The following is a 19748-nucleotide window of genomic DNA, read 5'->3' on the forward strand; positions in this document are numbered from 1 at the left end:
TTGATGCCAGACAATCTAGTTGTGACCATCTCACCATACTTTTTCAGATGTAGTGTACTTAGAACACCATATATGTAAAATATTATTCTTATATTGAAATGTTAGAGCATGATATGAGGTAGAAATGGCTGCTTTATCTAGTAAGTTGAGCAAATGTGTAAGAGGTTCCTTTGTTTCCTAGTACCATGTGGTTAAAAGTTCACATCCTATCACCAGCACTATGTAACACTATGTCCATCCACGACCAATGAGCCTAATTTCAATAAGTCAGTGAGGGAGCCACCTAAGTGAAATAACAGCCTAATCTTCCTGAAACTGCACACTACTGCCTTAAAAACCACCCCCAAAAAATATAGAAAAAAAAAGAGACACAATGCAGGTCTTAACATACAAATAAATGATTGGAATAGCCTTCATTATATGTCTGATGAGGTTTACTAAGACCGAAAGATGTTCAAAGTTGTCTCCTGTATTTGCCAAAATAATTAAAATAATATTAGTTAGTGACTGATATTGTCTTTTCCTCACTGCATAATTATTTTTAATTAGCTTTGTTAATGATCATTGCATTAAATATGTTCATATATACTGTTATATTGAATATATGGGAAGGTATTATTCACGAGTATTTTGTCAGTTTGCAGTGTGAAGTTCAAGTTCTTCAACAGACCAAAAATAGGTCTCAAGAAGCACCACAAGGAATTCTCTCCAAAGAAATACTTAAACTGATTAGACTACAACACAGGAGGGGAGGGAGAGAAGGAAGGAAAGAAGGAAGGAAAGAAGGAAGTGATAAGGAGAAATGGGGAGTAGAAGGAGGAGAATAAAAGCAAGAAGGGGGAGAGGACAAGGAGATAAGAGAATGAAGTTAGAGGAGGAGAAAGAGGAGAGGAGAGGAGAGAAGAAGAGATAATGAAAGAAAAGTGAAACAAGGGAAGAGATAGAGAGAAAGAGGAGAAGAGAGAGAGAGAGAGAGTCAAGGGGAGAGAAGGGAAAGAGCAATAGATAAACAGGAGAAAGAGGTAGAGGAGTAGTAGGAGGAGAAGACAAATAAAACCAGTCATTCCTGACACAATATGGATCCTACAGGAGTTGGTAATTGGTCGTTATTGTGAGCAACTAATCTATTATTTAAATAGTCTTTTATTAATTATTTAAACCTAATCGGCCAGTATTATTACAATAAATAGCAACATCTTTAAAGGGGCAAAAAAATAATATATACACAATACATACAATATATATATACAATATATATATATATATATATATATATATATATATACATACATATATAAGATGCAGGCTTGTCAACCACATGCTTTCAGGTTCAGTCCCATTGCATAGTACATCGGGCTAGTGTCTTCTATTATAGCACCAGGCTTTGTAAGTGGATTTGGTAGATATAAACTAAAACAAGCTTGTCATGTGATCGTGTGTGTTTGTGCATGTATGTATGCCTTTGTGTCTCCAAATCCCCCCCCCACCACCACCACCAACCATAGCTTGATAATTAGTTTTGATTTGTTTATGACCCTGTGATTTAGTAGTTTGGCAAAAGTGATCAATAAAGTACAGGTTTTTAAAAATAAAAGGCACTGGAGTTGATTTGTTCAATTAAACCCTTCAAGGCAGTGCCTCAGAATGGCTGCAGTCCAAAGGCTGAAGCAAGATAAAAGCTGGTGCCACTTAGAAAGCACCCAGTAAACTCTGTAAAGAAGTTGGCATTAGGAAAGTCATCTAGTCATAGAAACCATGCCAAAACAAATGGAGTTTGGTGTAGGCTCTCTGGCTTGCCAGCTCCTCCTGAATTGTCCAACCTATGCTAGCATGGAGAAAGGACATTAATGATGATAAATGATGATATATATATATGTGGAGGTGCGTAGCTTAGTGGTTAGGATGTTGCACTTATGATCATAAGACTGTGGTGTCAATTCCTGGAACCGGCCAATGCAGTGTTTCATATTACTCAAGTCCATTCAACTGGCCAAAAATGGGCAATAATCCAGCAATGAACTAGCATCCTATCCAGATGGGAAATATATATACTACAGAAGCTGGTAAACCGACCTCATAGTTCAAGAGGAATGACTTTTGACCATTGTTTTTTACTATATATTTATATACACATATATATATATAATATATATATATATATATATATATATATATATACATGTGCATATTTAGGGCTAAATATGGATAACCATATGCAAGAAGATCACATACGATCTAACTACAAAGAAAGAATGTTCTGCAGAGAAATTAATATTCAATTTATCTCCCTCATTATTGAAAAAAAAAAAAAAAAAAAAATATATATATATAATATATATATATATATTGACTGCAAGCTATGTAGGGAATTTGATACTGTTTGTTAGTGGAGTATTGAATATGTTTTGATAGAATGCTGACTACAACAGGTGAAAACTGGTTTCATTTCCTTTTGAAAAATCTTTCAAAGAAATAGCTAATGTACACTGGTCACAATCAGTATTTTACCATTTTCTAATAAGGAATCAATTTCTATTAAGCCTGCAGGCTAACTATGACATCAGTGATTTTTCAATTGCAATTTTTCTGTATCAGTAGATGCTAAATCTATTTTAGTTTCTGACTGCAAGAGGATATTTTTTACTGATGGTTCTCAACAAAGCAGAAATACATATTTTGAAAAGCCATCAATATTGCCGGCTGTTTTTGTCTGCTACTGGTGATATATTACTGTTTATTTTTAACACATATGCTTTTAAAAGATGCTATCTTGAGAGGAATACTGCATTTTTAGGCTTTAAGTATTATATACAGATTATTATTTTGAACTAATACGGCTTTCATCACATATACATATATATATGATGGACTCTCTTGTCGAAGATGACGTATGAGCATTCCGCTTTTGCAAAACGACCAGCAAAATTATTTGCTTATAGTGATGTTACCTGAACAGGTGCACAGTGTATCATGCATCTGGTGTCAAAGTGATCGCAGAACAACAGGAGATGAAATATTTTACTCAAGAATACAACAAACCACCTGATCTAAGAATTGAAACCACGATTGTTAGATATTGAGTGCAACACCTTAACCACTAAGCCATACACCTTCAAAAAAATACATATATATATATATAACATATATATATATAAACACGCACACAGACATGTATGCACATACACACACATACACATGAGTATACACATACAGGTATGTGTAATGCAAATATGCACAATCACTACTCACATTAAAAAAACGTTGTCTTTAAACATGGCTACCATGCAGCTAGGGCACCCGCAGCCCCTCCAAATGTTAGACCCCCACTATCACCAAAGATCTCACCAGGTATGAGCAGATCCTTAACACAGCTCGTGCTGCATTCTAGCAACTGGCTCTTCCCCTTAGAGCTAAAAAATACTTCAGTCTCAAACAATTACTGACATTTTACAAAACTCAATTTAGGCCCTAATGGAGTATTGCTCTCACATTTCAAATGCTGCTTCCATTACACTCATCTTAGACTGCATCTAGAGAAAGGCAGCTTGATTGAATGGTATAAAATCATTCACAGAAACACTCCACCCTCTGATCCACAGACATGCTGTGCCTCTTCTCTCCGTCTTTTCTACTGGTACTATAACGGCCTCTGTTTCTCAGAATGCTTGGTCTTGTCCTACCCTTACTCAGCCACTTTTAACTCACTCCTCTTTTCTCATCTCATCACAAATGTCATGCACAACTCCCTCAGGCACCCTACTAACCTATTTCTTTATTACCCACAAGGGGCTAAACACAGAGCGGACAAACAAGGACAGACATAGGTATTAAGTCGATTACATTGACTCCAGTGTGTGACTGGTACTTAATTTATCGACCCCGAAAGGATGAAAAGCAAAGTCGACCTTGGCGGAATTTGAACTCACAACGTAACACAGACGAAATACCGCTAAGCATTTCGCCCGGCGTGCTAACGTTTCTGCCAGCTCGCCGCCCGACTAACCATTAACCCCAGTCCCTTCCCCCCAAAACATCATCTCTCTGGAACTCTCCCAAAGCTCATGTTCTTTAAAAAGAACCCAAACAATATCAATTTACCAATTTTAGATGGAATCCAAACGATCTGAGTCACTACACATTCCTCAACATCCAACAAGTAAAACAAACACATGTATACACATTAAGTGTGTGTACATAGTATTTATATATGTGCCTGTAGTATACACGCACACATTGCGTCAGTGTTTATACACACACACATTTTGATCTGTCTGTATGTAAGTGTCTCTGCATGTGTGTCTAAAAATGTCTGTACGGGTATACATATGCACAAAAGTACAATGCACATATGCTGCCCATGAACATGCATGCATGCATGCACATATGCACACACACACACACAGAGAAACATGCACTCATACAGACACACACACACACACACACACACACACACACACACACACAGAAACATGCACTCACACAGACACACATACTGACAAATCAAAGTAAAATTGAGATGCTAATTCAGCTACATTCTGAATGAGATACAAAACTGTTTAATTAAGTAATTAAGAAATTCATTAATTAATTAACACTGCTTCATTAAATCTATACATTCTTACAACCTGTGATGTAAGTACCAATACAGACAACTAATAAGGAGACTCTTGTTACCAATCAAGTGTGACACCAACTACATGCAATGCCATATTATTCAGCACATCTCTTCTACTATACTGTGTTGTAATAGTTGCTCTACATGCTAAAAACAGCAGCCAAATATCCTTTAAATTATATTCTATTGCCTTAAGTAAAGAAAAGTATATAGGGTAATCATCATCATCATCATGATCGTTTAACGTCCGCTTTCCATGCTAGCATGGGTTGGACGATTTGACTGAGGACTGGCGAACCAGATGGTTGCACCAAGCTCCAATCTGATCTTGCAGAGTTTCTACAGCTTGATGCCCTTCCTAACGCCAACCACTCCAAGAGTGTAGTGGGTGCTTTTTATGTGCCACCGGCACAAGGGCCAGTATTGGTGATACTGGCAACAGCCAGGCTCAAATGGTACTTTTTTGCACCACCTGCACAGGAGTCAGTCCAGTGACACTGGCAACGAACTCGCTCAAATGTTTTTGTTGTTTTGGCAACGATCTCACTTGTATGGTACTCTTAGCGCACCACTAGCACGGATGCCAGTCGTTAAATTTGATTTCGATTTCCATATACAAAATGATGTGATGGATAGTAACTGTCCTTCATATTATTGTGGGTTTCTGATGATGAGAGTTAGAGAGGAGTATCTGTGACTACATGTGAAGGAAGTCCTTGCTTGAAGAGTCTGTTCAGTCTTGGCTGGGGATTTAGGGGCTTAAATGACAAAAAACAACAACAAACTTATGAAAGAGAAGACGAAGGAAAAGAACAGTAGAGTGTAAAACCAAATTAGAAATTATTGACTTAGTGCTTTACAGAACAGAGACTGAATAATCGAAGTTGAGAATAAATCAATGAACCAATCAAATGACCATCACCACACCACCACCACTATTTAATCTCACTCAATATTCCTCTCTCTTTCTCTCTCATTTTTGCTTCTTTTTTGGTTTTTTGTGACATTCATCTTACAGTTTGGCAACTGTTGGATTGAAATGCAAGCTTAAAACATCAATTATTGTTATAATTATTGTTATTATATAGGAAGGAAGTGCACTGTTAGAGTTGGTATGCACACAAATTGGATGAGATTCAAATAAATGAAGCACTCATAGTGGTCATCTGCATGATAGAAATCATTTGCGATAATCATAAAGGATTCAAATTTTAGCATGAAGTTAGCAAGTTTAGGAGAGGGGAGTAAGTTGATTACATTGACCCCAGTGATCAACTGGTACTTATTCTATCAATCCTGAATGGCTAAAAAGCAAAGTGGACCTTAGCAGCATTTGAACTTGAATGTAAAGAGCCAGAAGAAATGCTGCTAAGCATTAACAGAACTGTTTATTCATTGCCTTATGAATAATAAAAATAATAACAGTTTCAAATTTAAGTACAAGACTAGCAATTTTGCAGGGATGGTAAGTCAATTACATTGACCCCAGTGCTCAACTGGTACTTATTTTATTGACTCTGAAACAATCTAATGGTTCTGCCAGAGCTGGCAGAATCAACGGCTTTGAAAAACTGACTGAATATTTTCAAACTGTTCCAAACAAGGTATAAAGAAATGACAAGGAATCATGAAAAGTCCTTAATAAATTAAGGATAAAACTTAACGTAGTTATGTTTAATGAGAGTATGTTTGGCCGAAAAGTTGTCCCCTAGTTACACACACATCTAGGGAACGGTATTCAGGTACACATTTCAGTTGAGTAGACTGCAGCAATGTAAAATGAAGTGCTTTGCTGAAGGACACAATAAACTGTTGGTTTGGGAACTGAAACCCTAGCCTTATAGTGGTGAGCTCAAAACTCTAATCCACAAGGCCATGCATCTATCAAATGGTTAGGATTTTAGATTCTGTACAAGGCAGACAAACAATTCTTTCATTGATTTTTTACATATACCAACTTCTTTTACAATGGAATTAAACTAAATACCACAATTTGATCATATTATTGTGGGTTTCTGATGATGAGAGTTAGAGAGGAGTATCTGTGACTACATGTGAAGGAAGTCCTTGCTTGAAGAGTCTGTTCAGTCTTGGCTGGGGATTTAGGGGCTTAAATGACAAAAAACAACAACAAACTTATGAAAGAGAAGACGAAGGAAAAGAACAGTAGAGTGAAAACCAAATTAGAAATTATTGACTTAGTGCTTTACAGAACAGAGACTGAATAATCGAAGTTGAGAATAAATCAATGAACCAATCAAATGACCATCACCACACCACACCACTATTTAATCTCACTCAATATTCCTCTCTCTTTCTCTCTCATTTTTGCTTCTTTTTTGGTTTTTTGTGACATTCATCTTACAGTTTGGCAACTGTTGGATTGAAATGCAAGCTTAAAACATCAATTATTGTTATAATTATTGTTATTATATAGGAAGGAAGTGCACTGTTAGAGTTGGTATGCACACAAATTGGATGAGATTCAAATAAATGAAGCACTCATAGTGGTCATCTGCATGATAGAAATCATTTGCGATAATCATAAAGGATTCAAATTTTAGCATGAAGTTAGCAAGTTTAGGGAGAGGGAGTAAGTTGATTACATTGACCCCAGTGATCAACTGGTACTTATTCTATCAATCCTGAATGGCTAAAAAGCAAAGTGGACCTTAGCAGCATTTGAACTTGAATGTAAAGAGCCAGAAGAAATGCTGCTAAGCATTAACAGAACTGTTTATTCATTGCCTTATGAATAATAAAAATAATAACAGTTTCAAATTTAAGTACAAGACTAGCAATTTTGCAGGGATGGTAAGTCAATTACATTGACCCCAGTGCTCAACTGGTACTTATTTTATTGACTCTGAAACAATCTAATGGTTCTGCCAGAGCTGGCAGAATCAACGGCTTTGAAAACATGACTGAATATTTTCAAACTGTTCCAAACAAGGTATAAAGAAATGACAAGGAATCATGAAAAGTCCTTAATAAATTAAGGATAAAACTTTAACGTAGTTATGTTTTTAATGGAGAGTATGTTTGGCCGAAAAGTTGTCCCCTAGTTACACACACATCTAGGGAACGGTATTCAGGTACACATTTCAGTTGAGTAGACTGCAGCAATGTAAAATGAAGTGCTTTGCTGAAGGACACAATAAACTGTTTGGTTTGGGAACTGAAACCCTAGCCTTATAGTGGTGAGCTCAAAACTCTAATCCACAAGGCCATGCATCTATCAAATGGTTAGGATTTTAGATTCTGTACAAGGCAGACAAACAATTCTTTCATTGATTTTTTACATATACCAACTTCTTTTACAATGGAATTAAACTAAGTACCACAATTTGATCATATGAGTCTCTTTCAGTTTCTTATTTCTTTATTGGCCACAAGGGGCTAAACATAGAGGGGACAAACAAGGATAGACAAAGGGATTAAGTCGATTATATCAACCCCAGTGCATAACTGGTACTTAATTTATCAACACCAAAAGGATGAAAGGCAAAGTTGACCTCGGTGGAATTTGAACTCAGAACGTAACAGCAGACGAAATACCGCTAAGCATTTCGCCCGGTGTGCTAACGTTTCTGCCAGCTTGCCACCTTATCTTTCAGTTTCTGCCTACCAAACCCACTCAAAGCTTTCGTCAGCCCAGGGCTATTACAGAAGACACTTACCTAATGTGCCACACAGTAGGACTAAACCCAAAACCACTACAAAAAATTTTAAATATTGTAGAATTTCCTTCTGGATTTGGATTATGAAGAAATATTAAAGTTACAGAAAAAAAAAAGCATAAAAACTATTGAATACTCAATAATTATATTTAATTTAACTAGTCATGTATCTCGTCTTGTGAATGTCATGGCAACCTTATTGGTGCTGGTCTTGGTGTCAGCAAAAGAAACCAATAGACTATGCACTGAACTTAAAGTAAAAGTAAGTGTTGGGGGTTGATTTGTTTGACTAAAATTCTTCAAGGGGATGCCCCAGCAGCCAAATGACTGAAACAAGTAAAAAATAAAAAAATAAACTAATAATAGGATTTCCTTACAAAAACAAAATTATCTGCTCACCAAATGTTAAAACAACTTGTTGCTTTCATTATAATTAAATACCTGAAGACCAGTATTATTTAAACTTATAATTACACTCAGCTTACACAAATGAGCATATTTCATTTAGATAACAAATGTAAGCACAGCAAGAGTAAGAGCAATACAAATGTTAAACAATGTTGATTGAAGCCAGAAATTTAAACTTTTACAGCCATGAACATTGGAAGCTGGAAGTGTATAAAAATAAAGAAAGGCAAAAAGCCACACGTGCACAAATACAAACTATTTCATAGGCAGTACATCTAGCACAGCTTGAACCATAAAGATTCTTTGATGACTTAAAGCTATAGAGAAATCAACACAGCTACTTAGAGGAAATAATTTCTTTTTTTTAAATCTAATGCACCAAATATCTTCCTTTTTTTTAAATTTATTTATTTACTAATAAGTGACCATATTCTCATACAGTTTGTAGTTTCCTGACTTTAAAGAAGCATGGCAGTGCCAGCAGAAAAAGAGCAAAACATTTTGCCAAGCACACTGAGCAAAACATAAGCTAGCTGAAGAGATTAGATAAAACCACTTGTGAACCTCATGAGCTTGTCATCATGAGCTGATAATGTGTTTTTTTACCCAACGTACGAAGTCTTCCTTTGAAACAGGAGCACAGGTTTTGCATTACTTCAGAGTTTCATACGTAATTCATAGAACACTAACTGCAAAACAGTTTTTTTTTCATTCTTTGTGTTTTCTTTTTTTTCTTTTTCTTTCTGAAGAATTTGTAAAATATCCAACAGGACGAAACAGCTAGTGGTGTTTTCACCAATTTTCACTGTTAAGTCTAAAAATTCTTTAATTCAATGGTGATGCCATAACGAGATTATTTTGTTTTCATATTTTATCCATATAACTTGTTGTAGTGTAATCTTAAGTTGAATTCATAAAACTCAACATGTACTTCAAAATCCCTTGGATGAGAAATGCATTTAAATTATCACTTCAACTGCTAGAAATAGCAACAGAAGTTCCATCAAATTCTATCCTGCTGTCTTAGAAAAGGACATATCAGACACTGTAGTGCTAGATATAAAAAAATACTGGATGGTCATAGCTGGAAAGTTCTTGATTATAGATTCAACAGGGCTGACACGGGTCTAGACAATAACAACAAACAACTAAGAATACTTTTGTTGCTCCTCAGAGTGAAAGTGAAAGTTCCATGTAACGGGAAATCCTAACCAGAGCCTCCACTGGTCAAAGTTAACCAAGTATTTGTACTTATATGTGCAAGTTGGTGGTGGGTGAGGTGAAGACTAGCAGTGGCTTAATGTGTAAATCTCCCTTCATTATGTCACCAGTGTTGTCCAAGGAAAAGGCTAGCCTTAAAGACTAAAACACCTGTAATTGACTAACAGGTGGGTCAATGTTTATTGACTAAATCCCTCCCACTAAAATTAGCGGCCTTGTACTAAAATTTGAAACTATTATCATAGTTGTGAAGAAATGTTAGAATGTTCTTAAGTTTAGTTTAGCCATCATGGTTAAGACCATGATACAGCACCTGAATTAAATATTTTCTATGTTAGTGTGTGTGTCTCTTGCTGGGTATGCACCTGAATTCTAAATTTTACCTAAGGATTATGCTGTCTTCTCATGCTTCCTTTTACTATTGTATTTACACTATGATTATCTATATTTATAAAATATATATGATATATATATATATGAATACATGTAGGTATGTGTATAAATGTATCATTTATAATATAACATATACAAGCATATATTCATAGTATATATATTCTCCTGTCTAATGTATGTAATGTATATACATTATATATGACAAATGTACACTAATATCAATGGGTATGTGTATATACATTAATCTATGTGTGTATGTGTATAAATAAACACACTAACACACACACAGAGATTAATGTATATACTGCTACCTAAATACATTATTTATATATACATATGATATATACAGCCCTATGTCTGCAACTTTGATGCCTTGCATATGACTAAAGAGAATCAATACACTGTTTTTCCCAAAAGGTTCAGAGAGAGAGGGAAAGAAAAAAGAGATAGATAGAGAGACAAAGAAGAGAGAGAGACAAAGACAAAGAGGAGAGAGAGAGAGAGAAAGAGTTCATACAGAAAGCCATAACAAGTAGAAATATATATCTATATATATATATTATATTCATACATACATATACATATATATATATATATATATATATATATATATATATATATATATATATAATTATACACACACATATAAATGTATATATAAAATGTGTAAAGCATAAAACAAAATTTCATGGTAAAATGAGAAGAGAAGCCAACTTACATCCTGATCTGCTGGGGGTATATTGGCCGACAACGGCAATGGCTTTGCTACACCGATGACAACAGTTCCTCTTGGAGCCCCTTTCAGTGCCTGGACAGCATCATCCAAAGTAGCATGTTCCAAATTGACGTCATTAACAAAAACTAACCTGTCACCTGGTAACAACCGCCCGTCCAGTTGTGCCACACCACCAGGGACAAGACTTTTGATCACAATTACTGTCTCAGCAGGGTTTACGGGGTCCTGGATTTGGCAAGAAAAGAAAATAGATATATATATATATGAAAATGGCACCGAATACATCTTGATTGTGTGTATAGAGCTGTTTGCAGGCATTTGGCTTAAATCACTAGAATTGTGTGTTTGAGCATGTGTTCATACACACACATCTATATTATAAAAAATGACTAGGTGTAAGAGGGCTGTGTGGTAAGTAGCTTGCTTACCAACCACATAGTTCCAAGTTCAGTTCTACTGCATGGCACCTTGGGCAAGTGTCTTCTACTATAGCCTCAGGCCGACCAAAGCCTTGTGAGTGGATTTGGTAGACGAAAACTGAAAGAAGCCCATCGTATATATGTATATTTATATATATACGATATATATGTATATTTATATATATGTGTGTGTGTGTGTGTATCAAGCGATGTCCCCCCAACATCGCTTGACAACCGATGGTGGTGTGTTTACGTCCCCGTAACCTAGCGGTTCGGCAAAAGCAACCGATAAAATAAGTACTAGGCTTACAAAGAATAAGTCCTGGGGTCGATTTGCTTGACTAAAGGCAGTGCTCCAGCATGGCCACAGTCAAGTGACTGAAACAAGTAAAACAGTAAAAGAGTAAAGAGTATTAGTGATAGGGGCAATATTAATACCAAGAGATAATATTTATCCCCACTTAAAAGTGGATGTTCTGTTAGAACAAACTATACTGCAGAAGAAACTGTGAGAGAAACTTGAGAGATACCATGAGATTAGTTTGCCCCAAAAGCCTATATGAGAGTTGCTCTCATGGTATCTACCGCAGTATAGTTTGTTCTAACAGAACATTCATGTTTAAGTGGCCATAAATATTACCTCTCTATATATTATAAAATTTTGGTTGGATCGGGGCTTGTAAGTTTTACTTCACAAGTTGACTAAGCTGTCAGATGAAATTTAGAAGTCCATGTGAAATGAATTTTCAAATATATTTGACACTACCATCAGTATAAGTATCCTGGACCTCAGTTAATATTCTGTTATTCTTTTAAATTTACTCTAAAATGATAACCTGAAATTAACACACACACACACACACACACACATGTTTGCTGTTGCTCCCACCACCATCATTTAATGTATGCTTTCCATACTGGTATGAGTTGAACAATTAACCCTTTTGTTACTGTAATTATTTTGAGATGCTCTGTGTTTCTTTCAATTACTTTAAATATAATAAAGAATTTAGTAAAATAGCTTGGTTATCATTCAGCTAGTGTTAAGAAAATAAATTGTGACTAAGGTTTGGTGGAAGATTTTAATTCAAAACTTATGAGAACAAGACATTTGTACTCAGAGCCAGAACCGGTTTCAGCTGGGTTGGTAACGAAAGGGTTAAACAGGATTTTGTTAAGCTGCAAGGCTGAAATTGTACTCCATGTCATCTCCATGTATATTTTGGCACAGGACCAGCAATTTCGGGGGAAAAGGATAAGTTGATTACATCAACCCTAGTGTTCGACTGGTACTTATTTTATTAACTCCTGAAAAAATGAAAGGCAAAGTCGAACCTGGTGGCATTTCAACTCAGAACATAAAAGTTGGAAGAAATTCCACTAACCATTTTTCCAGCACAATAATGATTCAGCCTGGCCATTTGACATTTCTTAATTTATTTTCAACTATGTAGGGTTGATTTAAGCATATAATGAATTTAAAGAGGCTTTTCTGTTGATTAAGCTACATTGGGACACATTTTGGCTGTTTAATTTTTTGCTTTCTTTCATCATCATAGGGCTATTTTAAATGTTTCACCCTTCTACATTTAATCTGACTCCTATCTGGCAGAAATATTCTACCTATTTTATTTTAAAACTGACCAGATCCAACCTCTTACACCTACTCTACAATGTCATTCTAATAACATATAAACACACCAATGAAATCTTGAAGTTATAGGATAACATATAATTAATTCAAAACAATGTGAATAAATAAGCAATACATTTGACAAAGAAATTTGAATGCGAAGGTCTTTGTGTGTATTTGAATGGCTGGTATGTGTTTTCCTTGCCGTTTTAGTTTCAATACATGGTCTCACATAAAATCGCTTGATTAGCAAGTAAACCTCCCAAACATTGAAAAAAAGAGAAGAAAAAAAAAAAGGATCACGTAAATAAGCAAAATATTACAATGTCCAGATCAATAGTTACCTGATAATCAAGAATGCTAAATCCAAGGCCTTTGTCAAGCTTCTTCAATTCTATAACAACAGGTTCACTACTCCACATAGCAAGCCCCGTTAAGGGCTCAAGGGATCGTGACCGATTTAGGAGGTTCTTCTCAGCAGTCCATTCTTGTGATGTTAATGTAACTTCTGATTTAGCTTTTACGAGCCGGTCTGTACATGGTGAGTTGGGAATCACTCCAGAATTGAGTAGTGAAGGGCTTTGAAAGACATCTTGTTCTTTGCTGGCAAAGTTTTCTAATTTACTTTTCTTTGGACGAGCGCAGACCAACCGAACATGTTGCGGCAGCTCTTTTAATATACTCACAACCTCTTTATGATTCAATCCCAGGAGGCGTTTACCATTAACCTGAAGGAGTAGGAAAAGGTAGAATTATAATCATTGATGAATTAATAGAAATAATAATACAACTGAAACATGCTCAATAACTATAGATACACACACACACACAAGTATAATATATATCATTGTGTGATGTAAATGTTTTTTATTTTTTTTTTTTAAAAGCAAAGCAATGTAAATTATAACAAAAAATACAAGTTGATGGTTTTGTATTTTTAAACTGTATTTCAACATCCCAGGGTTAGGACTCCTCCTTTGAGAAATCTTTGGAGATTTGGAGTTGTGTACTGGCTTTTCTGTTCTGCAGAGTGTGGGTGAGTAAATTAAAAACGTTTATATATATATATATACACACACACGCGCACACACACACACACACACACACACACACACACACACATACATACACATACATACATACATACATACATACATACATACATACATACATACACACACACACACACCACACACACACCACACACACACACACAACACACACACACACACATACATACATACATACATACATACATACATACATACATACATACATACACACACACCACACACACACACACACACACACACACCACACACACACACACACATATATATATATATATATATATACCGGAGTAAGCACATAAATGTGAAACATGGTGGAAAAAAGAGTACTCAAATACCAGATGTAGAGTAATATGCTTTATTAATAGCAGCAGAAACATCCCAAAAACTGTTACTCAGAGTTTCATGTTGCCATTTGGCAGGAACATGAAACTCTGAGTAACAGTTTTTATGATGTTTCTGCTGTTTTTAATAAAGTATATATATATGTGCTATGCAGTATCTTAGGTAAATGTCTTCCATTACAACCTGGGTTTGGCAATTACTTTGTGAATGAATTTGGTTGGTTGATGGAAACTGTGGGAAACCTATCTCATATATATCTAGATAGCTACATATATACATACACATTCACAAAAGTACATGTATGTGTGTGTGTGAATGTGTGACAGTCACTGTTGGAATGAAACAGTAATGATATTTATGTCTCTTATTGACACTATAGCCAGTTACTCTGCACTTTCAAACACCTGAGGGAAAAAAAAAAACTTGAAGAACAGTTTAGTGTTGGTAATAGAAAAAGCATCATGTTGCAAATGCTGGCTCTCCCACAGGCTGTCAAGGAAAAAAGTTAAAGACTTGTTTAACGTCTTCTATATATGTGTATATGTATCTGCATGTGTGTGTATATATATATATTCTGTTTTACTTGTTTCAGTCATTTGGAGCACTGCCTTTAGTCGAGCAAATCAACCCCAGAACTTACTCTTTGTAAGCCTAGTACTTATTCTATCAGTCTCTTTTGCCGAACCGCTAAGTTATGGGGATGTAAACACACCAGCATTGGTTGACAAACACAGAAACACAAACATATACACACACATACAAACATATACACATACATACATACATATATATATATATACACACATAAACAACGGGCTTCTTTCAGTTTCCGTCAACCAAATCCACTCACAAGGCTTTGGTCGGCCTGAGGCTATAGTAGAAGACACTTGCCCAAGGTGCCATGCAGTGGGAGTGAACCTGGAACCATGTGGTTGGTAAGCAAGCTACTTACCATACAGCCACTCCTGCACCTAAATATATATATATATATATATATATATATATATATATATGTGTGTATATATATATATATGCATGTATATATAGCATGGAAAACAAACAGTAAAGGATGACTGTCATTATTGTCAAAGTTTAATGTCTGTCAAGAGCTGGCCAGGCCAAAGCCTGCACCAAACTTCTGTGACTGATGATTATACATACATACATACATATATATATATATATATATATAGTTAAGAATGCCATCAACTATGCTTGCTAAAATTAGATTCCCATTTGGAAATGTTAGCATTACAATTTGGGGTAAGGAAGAAAAAAAATAAAAGACCTGATAAAAGTACAGCTGTTGAAAATAATCTCTAACATTCAAGCTTATAACAAGGCAAAACAAATAAATAAGTAAAGAGAGAAACTGAGACGGAAGGCATAAAGATAGTAAACCTTATCTACTTTATGGTCTCAACTAACTAATTCATATGCTAGACTGAGCAACAAATAAAGAAGAAAAATATTTGGAAGATAGAAAAGAAAATTGGTTTCTAGGCATGCCAAAAAATGTAATCTGTCTATAGAAAGGGGACATAGTTAACCCTAAGCACAGATGTAGGTGTATGGTAAGAAGTTTGCTTCTGAAATACATGGTGCTGGGTTCAGTCCTACTGTATGGCACACATTGGGCTAATGCCTTCTACTATAGTCCTGGGTTGACCATCACACACACACACACACACACGCAGAGGAGTGTGTCTTTTTTCACACTGCTGCTTAACAACCAGTGTTAGTTTGTTTACATCCCTGTAACTTAGTGGCTCAGGAGAAGAGACTGATAGAATAAGTATCAGGCTGGGATTAATTTGTTTGACTTAACCCTTCTAGGTAGTGCTCCAACATGGCCTCAGTTCAATGACTGAAACAAATAAAAGAAAACATAAATGATAAACTGAACCCCTCCCCCCTGAAAAAAAACAAAAAAACAAGGACATCATCTATTGACCCATTTCAGTTCATTTAAGAGTAAATGAATATGTGTGAGGTAAAAATATTAATTTTCTTAAATTTTTTACTGGTTTCAGTCACTGGATTGCAGCTAGGCTGGGGCAGCACCTTCAAGAACTTTAGTTAATCATTTCGACCCCAGTACCTATTAGAGTTTGGTAATTCTAGTTTCCATCTACCAATTTCATTCACAAGGCATTGATCAGCTTGAGGTTAGAGTAACAAATTACGAGGTGCATTTCAGAAGTTTTGACACTTTTTCAGAGTGACATTCACTTCAAAGAAGTACAAAACTCTGATCTCCTTCAGCATAGGAATCTTTGACTTCAATGCACTTGTTGCAGTGCTCCAGCCACTTCATGAATTCCCCCATGGAAGTGCCCCAAAGTGATGATGTCCAGAACGAGGCTATAGTAGAAGACATTTGCCCCAGGTGCCACGCAGTGAGACTGAACCTGGAACCATGTGGTTGGTAAGCAAGCTACTTACCACACAGCCACTCCTGCACTCATAATGATTCTGAAGGAATTGGTTGAAGTAGCTTGTGTACATCATATACATAATGTTTAGGCAAGCAATGAGCCTACAGTTTTCTGCCAACTTAGTTTCATTCTTGGCTACAAGATTTGCCTGTGTTATAGCAAACCAATTTGGGATGTCAATCTGGCCTTCCATAGTTCTTTTGATAATACATTCAAATGGCTTTCTGTAAGAAGTCAGCCTCTTGTACACATGTGTCTGTGAGTGTGTTTGCCTGTGTCTTCCTGTCTTAATTTTGCATGATAGTTGTAAATGATTGTCACTGTCATACAGTGTCATTCATTTCCAATATTCCACAACAACATTTCTGGCCTTGGGGAAATATTACTTTGATTGGAAACAGGTGAAAGTTGGGGACAACAAGGGTATTTGACTGTACAAAATCAGTCTCAATAAACTTTGTCTGACCAATGCAATCATGGAAAAGTGGATGTCGTGATGATGATGATTAAATAAAATGACACAGAGTAGTATCATTTTCAATGACTAAATACAATTAACAAGTGATTCATTAATTACTATATAAAGTCCAGAAGCCCTTTTGTGCACAAAGGATGGTAGCTGTAAGTAAAAGAAAAAAGCAAGAGAAGAAATACTATAGGCTTCATGCGGAAGTGAAGATTACTTAGTAGCATGTACCATGCTTTTTCTAGTTGTCTTAGGTGCCTGTAGAGTCCTTAGAAAATACAGACACTTTGGCCTACTCATGGATGTGACAGCTGGAGGGAGATAAGGCTGCACAAGCAGTGCAATTAGCAGGTACTCATATTCAGTCAGGTAGATAGAGGCAAGATAAACAGAACTGTCTTGTTTAAAGACACAATGCACCATCTGGTCAAGGACTTGAATCCAACCCCCTAGCCACTAGACAACATGCATTCCACACTACTATAACTTCTTTATATAACAGGCAAATGGAATAAATGCTCTTGACCATAAATATCTTCCCTGAAGTTTCTAAATTTTAACTATTATCAACAGTTATTTTTTTAACACCCAAGTCAACCCCTCCAAGCCAAACCCATGATCAAAAGCATTCTAGCTACAACCACCCTATCCTTAATTTATTTATTTTTATCTTTCAGGAAGAGAACTAAAATGTATTCTTCCTTTTTATAAAATAGTAAGGTGTAATTTGCGAGTGATTTTGCAGCTATTTTTAGCAGGTCAAGTGACACAGTATAGATGCTCAAAAGTCTCATGAGAAATACATGCCTGTTAAGATTCTTCACCATCCTAGTGGCTCTATTTTGGGAATTAATTAAATTTTACAAGTTGTCTGCACATTTTAAAGATACAGTCAAATCCTGACAGCCCAATTTGCCAAAATATCATTATTCAATATTCTGGTTACATTTTTGAAGCACCAAGATAAATTTGGATTCTTTCAAGGAATTCTTCTTTCATAAGTTAGATCACTTTACAGTAGAGTGATGCCATTGTAGACACAGCATTAAGAACCACTGCTATTGCGAAGATTGCTACAGTAATCAAATAATTATTTTTTAATTAAAATTTTGGTAGGAATTCTTTAATTCTTTATTTAATTTTGGCATTTCTCATTGGTTTAGATTAAAAAATAAATATTTTGAAGGGTATGAATTGTGCAATGTGTGTGCATGCATACAGTTGTGTTTGTATAGATACATACATACATATATCATCATCATCATCGTTTAACATCTGTTTTCCGTGCTAGCACGGGTTGGATGGTTCGACCGGGGTCTGGGAAGCCAGGAGGCTGCACCAGGTTCCAGTCTGATCTGGCAGTGTTTCTACAGCTGGATGCCCTTCCTAACGCCAACCACTCCGTGAGTGTAGTGGGTGCTTTTTACATGCCACCAGCACAGGTGCCAGGGGAGTCTGGCAGTGACCACAATCGGTTGGTGCTTTTTACGTGCCACCGGCACAGAAGCCAGTCAAGGCGGCGCTGGCATCGGCCACATTCGGATGGTGCTTTTTACGTGCCACCGGCACAGAAGCCAGTCAAGAACGCAAAACATCCGCAATACATAGATTCATAGAATGATGTGGCTATCATGAAAAGCTCTTCTAGTGGGCCCAGCTAGCAGACCACAGTAATTCAATATGGTTAAGTATAATGTAGAGTTCTATGCAGTTGAAACCCAGGAGACTCACCCAATGAAATCATTTCATGAGTAGTATACAAACCCTAAAAAGTCAGGAGGTTTGAGAGGTAAATATATTTATTTAACCACTTGTTATCCTTGGGGTTATGGTCATTTCACAGCCTCTATCATGTAATAATAATTTCAGAGTGTAATAAATTATTTGACATGTCTGCACTAATAAGCATTCTACACATTGTACAATGCAATTGTATATTTACAAATTAATGAAGATAAAAGAAGCCAACTCAAGCATTGGGGTTATCATCATGTTTTAGTGATCTGATGACCTAGCTTTATCAGCATTGATTTGTAAATAAATAATTGTATCATATGCATAGCATGCATATTAGTGCAGACATGTAAAATAATTTATTATACGCTGAAATTATTACATGAAAGGAAGCTGTGAAATGACAGTAGTCTTAAGGATAACAAGTGGTTAAATAAATATCAGGAAGTGGTTAAATATTTAACAAGTGGTTAAATATAAGTAAGAAAACAGCACAGCTCCCATGACTTTCGGAAACATTTTTTCACGCTGAGAGTTGCTGAAGTATGGAACAAACTGCCGACATCAGTTGTTAGTTGTCAGAGCACTGC

At 35.9% G+C, this 19748-nt stretch overlaps 1 protein-coding gene across 14 annotated transcripts in view; it reads right to left on the reverse strand.

Moving 5' to 3' along the window:
- Nucleotides 1-19748, reverse strand: part of LOC115223391 (multiple PDZ domain protein) — a 758365-nt gene that overhangs the window by 236181 nt on the left and 502436 nt on the right. For all 14 annotated transcript variants that reach the window (XR_005003540.1, XM_036512481.1, XM_036512487.1 and 11 more), the window contains 2 exons: nt 13450-13833; nt 11036-11278 (listed from right to left, as the gene is read on the reverse strand). Coding sequence is in view for 13 of the 14 variants with exons in the window: in XM_036512481.1 (XP_036368374.1) it covers nt 11036-11278; nt 13450-13833 (627 nt within the window). In the remaining variant the exon portion in view is untranslated. The remainder of the gene's footprint in view (nt 1-11035; nt 11279-13449; nt 13834-19748) is intronic.

This window comes from Octopus sinensis, linkage group LG23, assembly GCF_006345805.1.
Source record: "Octopus sinensis linkage group LG23, ASM634580v1, whole genome shotgun sequence".
In the NCBI taxonomy this organism is placed as follows: domain Eukaryota; kingdom Metazoa; phylum Mollusca; class Cephalopoda; order Octopoda; family Octopodidae; genus Octopus; species Octopus sinensis.